The following is a 15,285-nucleotide window of genomic DNA, read 5'->3' on the forward strand; positions in this document are numbered from 1 at the left end:
ATGTGCACATTGAGGGGGCCAAACGAAGATGTGAGTTACACCAATTTAGACTCTTCCTGGCCTCTCCTGTGAATCTGGCCCCTCCTACCCCAACCCACCTTACCACCTCAAGTCATCATTTGCCTTCCTGGCTCTTGTCAGCCCCAGCTAGATCTTCCTCAACAAGAGTAACTAATCCGAGCGAGCACTGAAGATGAGGGAGTGCCACAGCCTGGCATGTCAGTTACTTTTGCTATTGTTTTTTATCCTGTTCTTTAATGCACCCACACATCCAGTCTGCTTTTCTAAGGCAGCTGCGTACTGTGCTGGGCAGGAACTTCACTGGGCTCCAGTGACCCCAAAGGCTAGTGAGCTACTGATTAATACTCCAGCTTGCCAGGCACTAACGCTCTCTGCAGATGAGCCCCAGGAGTGTTCACCCCATGCCCACTCATTTTTGTTTCATTTGTATTTTAAACACCTGTTTCTATTCCTTTTAACCCCCACCCACCTCTACATTTTATTTCCATCTCCTGTGCTGATGTCTCATTTCATTTTTCAAATAGGGCAGAGAAGCCTCATTAACTCCATGGCCGAGATGCGGAGAGAGGCCCAGCAGGAGTCAGCGATTTGGCCACTCAGGGACTTGGCGGAAGAGCTGGGGTTTGAGCCCAGCTCTCCTGAGTGCTTGGCCAAGTGCCTTCACCACAAGGCTACTAAAAGTACCAGGGATGACATGTATCCCCTTCAAACTGCTCAGGAACCTCTTCTGTTGCTTCCATGCTAGAGAGAAAGTGCCCAGGGCTTAGAAGGACCCTGAAAAGGGACGGGGAAGGAGGGTGGGAGACAAGACACTTTCTCCATTCTGTCCCCACCACCATTCCAACACAGCTCCACCGTGCTGCCTTCTAAGCCCTGCAGAACTGCACCCCATCAATTTATCCGACCTCGTTCCTCGTTGCATGGCCCTGCACACTCTGTTGATGATGCCAAGTCTGATGCCCCAGGTGTCCATGTCCCCACAGCCTGCTTCATGCCTTTCTGCAAACCTTGAGCTGGTTTGCTGTGATGTTCCCCTCACCTCATTCTGATCTTCCACGGCCCATTTCTACTGTGATGCCAAAACACGGGCACCAACCAAATTGTTTTACTTTATTTCATTTGTTTATATTATCGCTGATAGAAAACAAATAAGCCAACAACAAGAACTTCCATGCTGAGCATACATCTTTACTGACAGCTGTGCAATCTTGTCCCTGGGTCTGATCCCTCACCTTCTGCATCCTGAACCACCAGTTAGTAGCCTTTTTGTTGCATGATGGGCACACGTGCTCCAAATATCCCCAGCTGGTTCCAGGCCTCTACTTCTGATAGGGAATAGAAACTTCCATCTGTCTTTGTGGGATCTTTCCCTGATGCCTAACATGCAAGTTGAGGTGCTTCTGTCAGACAAACCAGCAACGTCTGAAGCTGTTCCCAGTCATGTGTAGGAGACGAGAAGGCAGTGGTCACTGAAGCCAGAGAACACTGGTCTGGGACTGAGGCCAGGATTCTCCATTCCCCCTTTTCATCTGACTCAGACAGCTCATGCTCTAGCTCAAAGCAGAGGACGTGTTTCTCTGAGAAGCAGTAGTTGTATCCCTTTGCCAGTCTAGGGAAGGGCAGATCACGATACAGCAGCTCTGCTGTAGTAGGAATTCCATTACAAGGGAGGGCATAAGAAAGCTGATGTCAGATGGGCCACTTAGGGCAAAGTATAAAAGGCCCGACGGGATAATGAGCCTTGGTCAAAGTCGACAAGTCCTCAAGAGACCAGAAAAGGCCAAAGGGGGAAGACTATCTCCAGATTCCTCCAGAGAATCAGATCTCAAAAGAAAAACGTAGACCTTGCCTGCATACCGGAGGAGTGGCTTGACCATACCACAGGCCTCAGGCTGGCCCACCTCCTCCCCAAGATACTCCTTCCATTATAATCCCAGAAGTAAAATGTATGGAATGGGGAAAGGAGAATCTGGAGGAGGAGTAGGCATAGTATTCCAGTCTGACATCAAACCCAGGAAAAGCCCCACTAGGAACACTAGTTCTGGAAATGCATCCAACTGCTCTGGGACGGAAGATACAAAACGAACTGTGGTATTCCTAACAGGCAGACCAACCAGCATGGTGGTGGAATCCCCTAGACTTCAGCACCAGGTAGATAATGCCTCTGAACGGCTGGATGGAGACAGTCCCAGACGTGATCTGATCTTTATTCTGGATATGGACACAGGCAATACAAGAACCACTAGCATAGACAGATCCCCAGCTTCTCCTAGGCAAAAACAGAGCTCTGCCCCAGTGGCCAAGCGGTGATGGGTCACACTCCAGTAGCTTGTAGTAATCCTAAAAGAAAGCTATGCCCTGGGCCCTCAGATAAGAACCCAGAAAGAAAGATAATTGAGAGGTCTAGCTATGGAGAATCAGGTAGGACACTGGGATTAATGAAGCACGTTCCTTCCTTCCACCTTCCCCACTAGGGCACCATAGTTCTCAGAACCCGTAACAGAGGAAATGGTAAGACAGCAGAACTGGCCACTGGTGGCAAAACTGCTCACAGACAAGGAAAAGCAAAGACAGAAGGACATTCTACAGTCCTACACCAAAGCCACAGAGGAGGCCACAGGATCTTTCTTTTCAGCCAGAGCAGCTGCAGCGCTGTACCCAACTCAGCTCTGGCAGACTGTACCGTGCTCTATCAATGCAGACTGTTTCTGTTCTGTTCCAGAACCCAGCACAGCATTGCGAGGAATATCTTCTTTCTACTTGCTTCACAGAGAATATCACTGCCATCTGGGACTGTCTTTCTGGAATCCAGGCTTGGCTAGCATACGCCAAACCCACCACACAACTCCTTCCTTCACAGAATTCAGCCGACGCCACAACCAGAAAGCCTTGGCTGAGTTCCCACCGGCCACATTCCCTTCTTCGATGGCGCTTGGGCCCTTCTCTGCCTTCGGGACGTGGCCCCTGGCCCCGCAGTAACCGAGCGCTGTATGTGATGTGCTGCATTTGTCCTCCCAACACCGCCTGAGGCAGGGAAGCACTAGTACCCTCCTTTTACAGCTCAGCACCTCAGCGACAGACACACTAGGGCCCAGGTTTTAAAGGTATTTAGATCCTGCTTGGCTAAGAGTTGCAAGGTCTGAGGCATTAAGTCCCATTTTCAGAAGTGACTGAGGCAAATGGGCCCTGGTCCTCAAAGCTATTTAGGCACCTCTCTGCCTCTTTAGGTGCCTAAATCCACCATTTAGGCACCACTGACATTTTCAAACCTGGCACTCAGCTTCCATTTAACTCCATAGGCATCTGTCAGACCTCGCAGGGAGAGGGCTGGATGCAGGCCACCAAGGCACAGACAGCTAGGGGCACAGGGCAAGGCAGGGCGAGCTTGAGAGAGGGAGACAGAGATGGAAGAGGCTGTTTCGGCTGATAGGGCATGGGCTGCCCGAGCAGCTGACCTGGGCTCAGGTGCCTGACTCCAAGAGGGAGTTCACAGCTGAGGTACCCGAGCACAGGCAGGTATCTTCTCTGGTCCATCGGTCAGGAGCATCAGTCAGCTGCTTAGGCGCCTAAGCCCACTCTCCTTGGCATTTCACTCCTGGCTAGCTTAGGTGGCTCCCCATGCAGCCTGCTGGCTTCTGAGGATCTCTTTCTTAGGTGCCTGTCTCTCCCCGTAGCCTGGGGGCCTAGCTGCATAGGTGGCAGGCCACCTAATGACCTTTGATGATCTGGGCCTTAGGATCCTAAGTCAAGTCAAGGGGACCTAAACTCCTAGTGCCTAAGGGTTAAACTTGTAAAGGTATTTAGGTGCTTAACTCCCTCTGAAATCATGAATGTCCTCAGGAAGTAGAGCCAGTGTCCTCTTTGGTTTCATGTAGATGTCATCGGTCCATCTTGCAGGACTGGCCCTTAGGACAAATGACCTTGGGGCAGACGGCTTGGGATCTAACAGTCTCGAACATTTCTTCTTCTTCTTCTGTTCTGCTTTCCAGGCATACAGAGCTTGTCTGTAAACCCCTCCGGTTCTTTGGCTCAAGAAACTTGTTGTATGTTAAAAGTGACAAAGAGTCACATGCATCACCTGCATCGACATGCATCTGATGAAGTGGGTATTCACCCATGAAAGCTCATGCTCCAATTCGTCTGTTAGTCTATAAGGTGCCACAGGACTCTTTGTTGCTTTTACAGATCCAGACTAACATGGTGACCCCTCTGATACTTGTTGTATGTTGACACTGAGGTTTTCACCCATGAGTCTTGAGCTGGTGATTCTAATAGTTAGCTCTAGCTATGAGGTGTGCTGTGATAGTCTAACAGTGCTAATTGTGGGTCCCTTGAAACCACCAGCATTCTTTATTTATCAACAAGTTTGTTGCTCTTTGTACTATTTTTTCCACTAACATGTTTGCCTGCGCATGGCATGGGCTTGCCAGGGTGGGCTTGGACTGAGAGATCAAAGAGAATTTCTGAAATAAGACACTTCTGAACTGTGGGCTAATAGCTCTTACTAGCTCACTTGGAATTCCATGGTGAGTGAGGGCTTTGTGATTGCCAGCACACGCTGCTACTCGATGAGCCGCGAAACAGCTGAATTCACACAAATCTGAGTAGCAGTTCACTAATACAAAGTATTATTCCTGTTTAATTCAAATACATCTGTGCCAACCTTGGACTAAGGATGATCGGGAATCACGTGTTACTTCACTCCTTGTATCTATTCACACTCATTTGTACCTTCACCCTTCTTGGCTTGGAGCATAGGTCCGTAGCCAAGATGGTCAGGGCTATAACCCCATGCTCTGAGTGTCCCTAGTCTCTGGCTGCCAGACACTGGGAGTGGACAAGGGATGGATCACGTGATGATTCCCTGTTCTGTTCATTCCCTCTGGGGCACCTGGCATTGGCCACTGTTGGCAGACAGGATACTGGGCTCGATGGACCTTTGGTCTGAGCCAGTACGGCGGCTCTTATGTTCCTACTCAGTTGTGCTCAGATTTAGCTCCATATGGTATTTGTTTTTCTTCACTTTAAATAGATTTTCTTTGGCACAGAGCAGAACCTTACAGTCTCTCAATGTATTACTGATCTTTTTTTAAACCAAAATGAACCAATCAGCAAGTGGTTCCACCCCACCCAGATCCCCAGAGATCTGAGGCACGATGCTTTGGTGTCCTCAGGCGGTGAGGCCACCCCAAAGGGAAGTAATCTAAACATAGATCTACCAAAAGGAGAGATCATGGCACAGAGTTTTGCACTTCCTTTATCGAGTCAGACCTGCTAAAAGTCTTGTCTTGCATTCAAAATTGAAAATACTCTTGCATTCTGAAGTCTAGCTGTGGCCTCCTCTCATGGTGCTGCATCTCACCTGGCCTTATTCCAATCTTTTGGATCTATGCAAATCCTTGGCTTGTTTGGTTTATTATGGTGATTGTACTCTTAACCCAGTCAGCTGGTACCTGTATTTGCTTCCAATATCTTATTTTTCCATCCATTCAAGTTCAGCTTTTACATTTTCTTAGTGCAAATGGTACTTCATACGTGTATTTTGGGTGGCACTTTAGGATCTACTCGAACGTGGTGTATTATAGTCTTATTGCATACCAGTCTATTAAACACCTCAACAAATTCTTAGATATCTGTGGCATCCTGTTTTGCAGACAAGTTATATACACATTTGATCATCTATATTTGCATGCTGCTCTTCAACCTAAACTCGCATGGGAACATGTGGAACCTGTCCTTATATAAATATTCCCCTGAGGCATTGCCATGTGGGTTAATTTCATGTCCATTAAATGAAAGAAGCTCTTTTTTTTTATTTTAACGTTGGGTGGTCACAATTAATTCTGTAAAAGCTTGTTGTGATTATATTGAAGTTTACTTTTCATTCATTTATTTCCAGTGCTGAACAACCCCCATCAGTTGTAGAATCTTGCCTTGTAAATATCTTATGGGACCCAACCAAGAATTCTGTTTTCTTCATCATCATCATCATCATCATCATCATCATCGCTCTGTCCTTTAGCTGTATGCTCATGAACTTGTTTTGTGTTTCTTTGCGATTCGGGGTCAGATGTACTTTGATAAAATGGCTGCTTTGCATTTCACCCCCTGCATACTGGATACCTTAGCATAGTGTTGTGATTGCTTCCACATTTACTGCAAACAAACCTGGCCTCTGTATTCTGTCCTTGTACCTGGATACACTGCAGGTCATTCTCTACTTGTTACCACTTTCTGGTGGGAAGCAGTTTTCGCTCGTCCTGTAAATATCTCCTGTTTCTGGCAAGGGAAAGTCCACTTCTTGCAATAACCTTGCTTTCACCTAGTTATTAAACCACAATAACTCAGTCTCCAATTGGCCCACTATTTAATTGCTCGAATTCACATGCCTTAGCATATTACGCAGGTCGGAAATGGTCTCACTGTGCAACTGATTCCTACAAGCCCTTCCTGCGTGACCCTCTGGGGGTGGAACACAGGGTATCTGACATGTGAATGGCTCTGTCTAGAAATCTGCACTCCTCTTCATGCCTCCACGAGGATGCGCTGTAGATTCTCTCTGCCTGTTGAACCAGGCACCCTCAGATTTCTTTGCAATGTAACTTGCTTCCAGGAGAATCTGGGAGTGCTGCAACCACATCCTTCAATTTTCTGCCAGGCTCATTTCCAGACTGGGAGGTTCCGGTGGTTCATTTGCGCCCATTTTTGCCAGACAGCATGTTTTCTTCTGGCAGCATGTAAATAAGGATGTAACACACAGGAGTGCTGGTAAGAGAGAGAACTTTCTCTCTTGTCCCCAGTCACAGGGATGGATCAAGGTTATTGTAGGTTAATACCCCTGTTCCATGGTAGGGGTCCACTACTCTTCTCTCTCTCCTTCCTACCGCCTTCCCCCTCAGCTTCACTCTCTTATGAAACAACCCCTCCCCTCCCCCACTCCAAACCTGACCGCCCCCCACAAGTCCCCACAACTAAGGGTTTAGCACAGAAATAAAACAAATCTATTTATAATTACCAAGAAAAAACAAAAACAGACATGGAATTGACCTGCTTCTCCTGCCACCACCCGGCTCACTTAGCTCCTGAGTTGTACCCCATAGCCTGAGCCTGCTTTGGTCTCTATCTAGAGAAAAGGTCCCCAAACTGTGGGGCTAAGGGGGTGCAGAGGGGCCCAGGACAGCCCCCAGTGGGGGCGGGGAGGGACCACCACCCAGCCACCGGCTCTGCTCTGATCCCTCCCCCAGCTCCCAGCCCCATGCCAGCCCCCAGCTTTGGCTGCTAGCCCTGTCTCTGTTCCTGGCCTGGGGCTGACGCTGGGGGGGAGACCAGGAACAGGGCTGCAACTGGTCACGGGCCCGGTTACCAGCCCCCAACACGGCCTGTCTGTGGATCTACTCTGGCCCCCAGCCTCAGCCCCTGAGTGCAGCCCTGCTCCTGGTCACAGACCCATGCCCAGCTGCAGCCCCAGCCTTGGCCCCCTTACCCTGTCCGTGTCCCCACCCTCCAACTATGGCCCCGGCTCCAGGGAGGCAGGTGTGTGTGGACAGGGATCGGGGGGGCACAGCCCTTAAAAGTTTGGGGACCACTGATCTAGACTGTACGCTCTTTGGGCTGGGGTGCGTGTGGGTTACCGGTCCCCCTCTGCGCCAATCCACAGCAGACATGAGATGTGACAGCCCCTTCAGTGCCAGCGGGAGCAGCTCCTGTTTTAGCTCCGGAGGTCCCGGCTCCATCCCCGCCATGTCAGCCACAGAGGCAGCCTCACGGTAAGGTCTTTGCAGCACGACAGGGCTTCAAGCCTGGCCCTGGGCCCTTTGAACACCACTGTACCACCCAGTAATTTCACGCCTGGGCCTGGCTTCCTGGTGAATGGGATGCTGACATTTTCCTACCCCCCGCAGGGCTGTGAGCTTAGCCATTCGTCGCTGACCAGGCTGTTGAGCTCCTGGGAAGGAAGGTGCTGGAGGAGGGCAGAGTGTTATCTGCTGGCTCGTGAAGCTCTCGTGGTCTGCAGCAGACCCTTCCCAGAGCTCACCGTCTCTAAGAACGGGCCGCCCCCCCATTTGCCTTACCTACAGATTTTGTGCGGGGAATTCCTTTGCGTAGGGACACGTGGGGTTTCTCGGCCCCCGGGAGAACTCCCGAGTGAGCTGCCATTCCCTGGCGTTCGAAGAGCGACTAGGAAAGAAACAAAGATGGGAACGTCACTCTGACACCGGACTCCACGAACGGAAACAAAAGCTTCACCCGCAGCACCGTCCAACTCTGCTCCGTGGTGTGAAGGACGAGTGGGGCACTAAGGTCAGGCCGGAACTCTGGGCAAGGCCCGTCGCTTGCTGTGTGTGTGCCGTGCCCTGATGCAGTGGGGCCGTCCGACAGCCTGGGGCAGCGACCCTTCGCTAACATAGCAGTGCAGGGGACATGCGTCCCCTTCCCTCTTGGCTCCCACTGAGGCCGACAGCCAAAGCCTCACTGACTTCACTGGGAGCAGGCTGCGGCCCCTGGAGCGTAGCGGGAAGAAGCCCCATCCATAGAGCTTATAGCAAATGTACGGTGCAAAGCTCACAGCCTCAGGGGCCCGCTCTCCCCCGAGCTGTGTCTCTGACTCTCTTCTCCCTCAAGAACATCTCAGAACCCTCGGCCATGAGCTGCGCCTCCCTCCCACATGTCCATTCCACTGCTGCACTGCCACTCCCCAACCCCGCTGCCGTGAGGGCACATGGCGCTTCCCCAGCACCTCAGCCACGTTGCTGTCTGCTCCAGCCACTGAGATCCTCTGTCTAAAACCGCCTCAGCCTTCGGACTTCTCTCTTGCTCTTCTTTTACCCGGAGTCCTCCAGCAGTCCCAATGTCCTGTCCCGCCTCGTCTCCGGAGCCTGAGTCCTCACTCCTGCTCCAATTACCTCTCGGACTGTCTTCCCTCCTTTATCATCTTCCCTAAATCCCCCAGTGCCCTGACATGCTGCAGCCAGCCTGCGATCTCACTCTGCACAGACCTGGAGCACTGCCCTCCCTGCCACCTGCGCGGCCTCACCGTCCATCGCCCAGTCACACCCAGCACTGCGACTGGCTTTGCAGATATCTCCCTGACATGATCTCCTGCAGCCTCTCCGCCCCCCCGCAACCTCTCCCCCATCTCCCCTGCAACCTCTGGCCCCCACTGCTCCCCCATCTCCCCTGCAACCTCTGGCCTCCCTCCACTCACTATGCTCACCCATGTCCTCTCAGCCAATCTACCCACCCCCATTCCAGCCCAAGAAAACCTCTCCCTGCTCTGGCCCCTTTGCACGTCTGCTGCCCCACAGCTAGATGCTTGTCATAACACTCTGTGTCCTTGCTGGAGGCCAGTAAGCAGAACCCCCTCCCACGCCCAGATGCCCTCGTGTCTCACACTGATCTCCGCTGGCGTGATGCGCCGGCTCGTGGGTCGTTGCTTCACAGTGGCTGCCCTGGAATCTGCTTCGACAATGTCTGCTCTCAGCGAGGGCTCAGCTGCTGCCAAGATCTCATCCAGTTTCTCTGGAAATTCAGACATAAAGCCAACCCAGTTAATAAGGCCCCTCACTCCCAGACAGTTTTCCTGGGGCAGACCCAGCCTTGGGTGTGTGGCAGGGGACAGGCTGAACTCTGCACTTGGGGACGGGCTACAGATCAGGTGGAGACTGAGTTTGTGCCAGCTTCTGTTCACTCTCCTCCTTTGCTCTAAGTCCTGCAATCCTAACGAAGCGCCCCCTCCCCCCAAGTCATTAGCCTACATTACATCCAGGTAGGGGCTCATGTGTGAAAGCAGCATTAGCCAGTATGTGCCAGCCCCATTCCACCATGCACTGCCCAGGCCACGTCTGTATTGTCGCCCTTCCAAACAACAGGAACTTCTAAAGTTTCACCTTATTTACAATTTCTGGCTGGCCAGCACCCGGGCTGGGTTGCTTTTTTAACTGCCAAGCGTTGCTGCAGTTCTTTTCCCTAGGTTACCAGTGATGCCCTTCGTCGAGGCAATTCTTGAGATTTTAGAAATCCACCTATTGAAAAGACTGACTGTCCAGGTGGTGCTGCCAGGCTCGGCCCGCGCCCGTGTGGCACGGATAAATGCCTAGGCGCTGTCCAGCCTGGCTGCTGAACCTAGGTCTCTAGGCCCTGTAGGCCTGGCCAGCCAAACAGAAGCTTTAGGAAAGGTGCAGAGTTTTGAATGTCAGGGCTGCAGCGTCTAGACAGAACACAGACAGCTCAGAGGTTCAAAAGAAGCACATGGAACAACTCCACAGTGAATGCACCGGCCGGGCAAATGCAGCAGTGCTCACTGAGGGCAGCAAAACGAGCCACGTTTGGCATTGCTAGGCCAATAATTTTTGTTTTTAGATGGGGGAAAAAATGAGAAAACTTGAAAACCCCTCAAATTGCCAGCAATCCGGTCTGCAGCGGGGCCGTGACAGCAATCAAACCCATGAATCCTCTGCCAGCGGCGACCACATCTGCCATCTCAGGCAGAGAGCTTCAGACTAAGTCTGCCTGAAAGCTACTCACCGCCTTGACTCCGGGGAGACTGCCATCTCTCCATGAACACAGCTGAGTCCGGAGGACTTGTCTACCTGGTGCAGCCGTTTGCACTACAGGCGTGTGAATCAGCGCTGCGTTATGGTTTGCACCAGTGGGGGTCATGCAGGTGAGTCCCTGCACAGCATGTCGCTGTGCTTTAGAACTCACGCCCCCTCCGCCCCCAGTGAGCATTGGTGTGCCGTGATGACAAGCCCAGAGCCTCTAGGTCAGAGGTCCCCAAACTGTGGGGCAGACTCCATTTGGGGGAGCATGGATGGGGCCCGGCCCAGCCCCACAGGGGCAGGGAAGGAGTGCCACCCAGCTTTGCTCCTGGCCCCGCCCCCACTCCTGTCCAGCCTGGGCCCCTTCCCCCTGTCTGCATCCTCCCCCCGCTCACTGGACCCACTGCTCCACTCCCACCCCAGCTCGGGGGGGGGGAGGGCACAGGACCACGGCTCTAGGTTTCCACAGGTGTGGAAGCTTGAGGAGCTACTAGATCCCTGCTGGGCTGGTCACCCAACTGCAAACTCTCTGGGGCAGACCCCTGGTGCCACTGCCTGACAGCTGGAGAGAGCAGTCAGGAGCCAGAGACTGATGGGACGGGAGGCACTGGCCACGTGCAATGCCTCTCTGGGGTGGTGGACAAAGGCAGCTCCAGAACATCTGAAAGCCAAGGACTTGGCCTGGGCGAGCCCGAGGAGGAGGGCGGCCCAGCCCAGAAGACAGCTGTGGAACTCCGATTTAGCGCCTCTCTCCACATGCTGGAACTCCACTTCCTGTGGGGAGCGCCAGGACCAGGCCCTGTGCCCATCTCAACAGCCGCAGAGTCACAGCCCCACCCACTGAGCCCAGGTGACTCTCCGCTGGCCTCTCCTGGGCATGAGCCAACCCGTCTGCAGGGCTGGCCAGTGGACAGGATGGCAAGTGCCCCCTCTACGGCTGCACAAAGCGGAACACCAGCAGACAGCAGGAGAGGACGGGCCACGCGCTAAATTCTCTGCTGAACTGAGGAGATCAGAAATGTGCTTCATCGGCGTCCCTGGCACCTGCGAGGGCACAATGCTGGGACTGATGACACGAGCGACATGACAGTGAGGCTCTGAGCCCTGGGCACTCCCACCTGGAAAGCCCGATTCAAGTCCAGGCTTCATCCCTGTGACTCAAGGGACTCTCGATAGCAAGTGGCAGAGGCTCATAGGGCTCCCCGGGCTCTGGTATGTACATTCTAGTTCACCCAAGTGTCAGGTAAGCTCCCGACTGAAGCTGGGCTGTAGAACCCTGCAGGGGGACTGGGATCCCGCAGGACCCACTGCCACAAAAGCAGGAGCAGGTAAAATGTACTTTGTTGGAGGTGCGACTGGGTGGGCAAAACCCCCAGCCTGTGGTGATTTCCGGGAAAACACTAGATCTCTTGTCAGTTTGTCACAAATGGGATTTCAGCAATGGAAAGAGAGCTTTTCTTTGTTTTTCAAATAAAGGGTTTAATACTTAAATTTAAGCGAGGGATAGAAAGCGATTTGATGTCTATTATAATAGGAGTTAAAGTACTTTTTTACCTGGTTTACGCAAGATTTGTTTTACTCTTTTAGTGGTAAATTGTGTTTGAATTCCATTTATACATTTAACGTATTAACGTATTTGGGTGTTTTTGGTTTGTTAGTAGCGTGGGGGTATCTGTCTCTCTTGCGGGATTTGTGGGATCCAAGGTTTTGGCAGCTGCGAGTGGGATAAAAATGCAAGAGGCAATGCGAGAACGAGGAGTGCGAGTGGGTATTGTGGGCGGGACAGGAGTGGGATTAAAAAAATAGTCCTGTGCCAAGCTGTATTGGCTGGCATAACCTTTGTGGCGCGCATGCAGGCAGTACGTAAGGAGATCCCTGTATCTACTGGACATTCTGTTCCTGAGGCCTCGTTGTTAACGGCAGGTCTCTCGGAGGCAGTGTGCTTTGAGACAGACGTCTCCAGACAGGAGTCACACAGCTCCCTGGCTAGCCATTGCATAGTGTGTGGCTTACAATAGAAGTCTATTCTCTCACTGAGTCAAATGGGGGTCTTTGGAAGGAAAATTAACAGGAAGAGGTAAACGGCAGGGGGAAGGGTACCCTGTTTTTAGGTGAAGCTCAGTGGTCTGGGCTGACATATCTGGGGGTACAGAAAGACACCCTGGCACCCTTCATGGTGGGGGAGCAAGCTGCCAGGGGGTTTGGGCCCATGAAGGAAGGGTCTCAGCCATCCTGGTGAAAGACACTGAGAGAAGGCCTTTGGGGCAAGCAGGACCTTACTGGACAACCCTTCATTTCCAATATCCCGTTTGCCATCATATGACTTGGAGCTTTGTTAATTAAACACAATGTAGATGAGGTGTGGTAAGCGGGGCTGTGATCCAGGTGTCACACGTAAGCTGCTGTGTTGTGTTCCTTCGGGAACAGCAGGCCTGGCAATTCCGTGAGCGGCCTGTGGGTCGGGGCTGGGCCGTGCAGGGGCTGCTTGGGGAGTGCCTGGCGGTAGCCTGCACGAGGGACAGTGGAGCTGCGTGGCCTGGGAGGGCAGTGCTTGTGTTGCCCGTGGCCATTGGGGTCGGGGAGCTCACTGCTGGCAGGCACAGACGAGGCTCCCTTACGTTCAGAGCCGGGGGGTAGCCAGGTGCCTCGCGGGCCTGAGTGCCCGGGAAGCATCACAGTTGTCTTTCCAAATCTCTTGTAATGAGTTACAGTTCAGTGGTGCCATGAGAGTGGGAGGAGAGAACTGCCATTAACAGCCACATGCCTCTGCGGTGCCCTGGCACGAGCTAGAAAAGCCCCATCGAGTCACGCCTCGCGTGTGCCCTGCAGCCGAGAACGTCCGCCAAGGCAGCACCCCAGCTAGTTCTATGGAGATCCCAGGAGACGGGCTCCCCCCCTGCTGCCCAGAGGGACATTTCCCCAGCTGACAGAGCTGAGCATTACCAAACAGCAATTCAATGTCCTCATTTTCCTCCCAGGGATCCCTCTCTGTGCATCCCCTCTTCCTCTCTGGCCCGGCTGAAAGTCAGGGGGGATACCCAAGAGCACTCCCCAATTTCTGTACTTGTGACCAAGACTGGGCGTCTCTCTGGTGCGTGGCTTGCCCCTCCCTCGCAGGGAAGGAGAGGGGGTGTTGGTCCCCCACATCAGGTTGCTCTACATTCCTGCAGCAGCAGCAGAGTTCTACCTTTGTAACCATTACAGCTGCCACCAAACTTTCAGGAGAGCTGGAGATTCGGTAACATCCTCCCGCTCCAGCCCCACGCCTGTTGCCTGCCTCCCTCCAGGGCTTGGGGTGTCAGCGCACAGAAACGCAGCACCATGGGATGGGATGGGCCTCGCCCTGCCGACTCGTCTACGCAGGCAAGGCAGAGGGTTTGCAGCTAGTAGTGAGCGTGGCCAGGTTAGTGGTCATTATTTCATCCAGCTGTGAGTTCCAGGGGCCAGGACGGGGTAGCACCCAATGGTCCCCTATGCATGATGATCCTTCAGGGGCTGGTTTCGCTGGGCCAATGGAAGATTGTAGCCTATCAGCTTTACCCCCACCCTGCGAGGCGTGAAGGACATAAAGCAGGGAAGGATCAGGGCCTGGGATTCTGGGAATCTAGCTGACAAGGGAATCCCCCGTTCTGAGCATCTGGTCGCCTCTCTGCTGCTGCACTCTGCTCTGTTGTCGGGCATGGGAACCTCAGCCCTGCTGAGAACTGAGGTGCGCTTAGCCCTGAGGGGGGGGCAGCCCTGAAGGGATGGGGGAGGGGCAAGGGGTTTCTGGGGGATGAAAGCCAGGGAAGTTGTGGGGTTCAGCAGGGCCGGGACGAGCTCCCAGGCTGGGCAGTTTCACTCACCCCCTTTTCTCCTCCGCATCGAGGCTTGGAATGAAGAAACAGAACACAGGACATGAATGGCATGCACAGTCCCTGCTCCCTGCCCCGCTCGCTCCTCGCCAGCTGCCCTCCCTACTCTGCCCCCTGCTCCCGGCTTCTCAGCCCACCTGGCAGGAACCCAGCTCTGGCCAGGCAAGGGGCGGCTCTCCAGGCAGTGACCTCCTAGCTTCTGCAATGGGGCGCGCAGCGTATCAGGGCTCGCACAGCCCTGGGGTCTGACCCATGCTCACGTCTCCAGCGTGGGGCCAGCACACGATCATGGGGCTCTCTGCAGCCCCTCCGTGGGAGTGGGAGGGCCATGGTGTGGCACCGCGACTCGCAGCACGACAGGAGACGAGGCCAGGCCGGCTCTCCCATGTCCCACCCTCATGCCCAGGCAGAGCTGAGCCCAGCCCCCCTGGCCAGCGCTAGCCCAGAAGGAGAGATGATGGCAGCAGAGGAGTGGAGGGAGGCCTGGACAGGGCTGGATGCCTGAAGTCCTGGAGAAGACAAACACCGAGAAAGGCCTCTCGGAAGGAGGCGGCTTTAGGCCCCACTGCTCCTGGGGGCTCACAGGGCTGAAGTGGTCCGGCCACAGAACGCACCAGCGGCCCGGAGGGTGCAAAGGAGAGTGCGCCCCCCCCCCTCAGGGGCACTCGCCTTGGCACATGGACTGATCTGTGAGACCCAGGGCAGAGACCAGCCCCTAACCCCCCCCGGAGAGGTGGGGGGGCAGAGACCAGCCCTTAACTCCCCCCCCAGGAGAGGCGGGGGGGGCAGAGACCAGCCCCTAACCTCCCCCCGGAGAGGTGGGGGGGCAGAGACCAGCCCTTAACTCCCCCCCCGGGAGAGGTGGGGGGGCA

General features: G+C 53.8%; 1 protein-coding gene across 1 annotated transcript in view; it reads right to left on the reverse strand.

Moving 5' to 3' along the window:
* SHANK3 (SH3 and multiple ankyrin repeat domains 3) overlaps positions 1–15,285 on the reverse strand; it is a 653,367-nt gene that overhangs the window by 38,530 nt on the left and 599,552 nt on the right. Inside the window, exons 22-23 of the mRNA XM_039498975.1 lie at positions 9,413–9,540; positions 8,094–8,199 (exon numbers count right to left, since the gene is read on the reverse strand). Coding sequence (XP_039354909.1) covers positions 8,094–8,199; positions 9,413–9,540 — 234 coding nt within the window. The remainder of the gene's footprint in view (positions 1–8,093; positions 8,200–9,412; positions 9,541–15,285) is intronic.

This window comes from Mauremys reevesii, linkage group 1 (genome assembly GCF_016161935.1).
Source record: "Mauremys reevesii isolate NIE-2019 linkage group 1, ASM1616193v1, whole genome shotgun sequence".
NCBI classification, from domain to species: domain Eukaryota; kingdom Metazoa; phylum Chordata; order Testudines; family Geoemydidae; genus Mauremys; species Mauremys reevesii.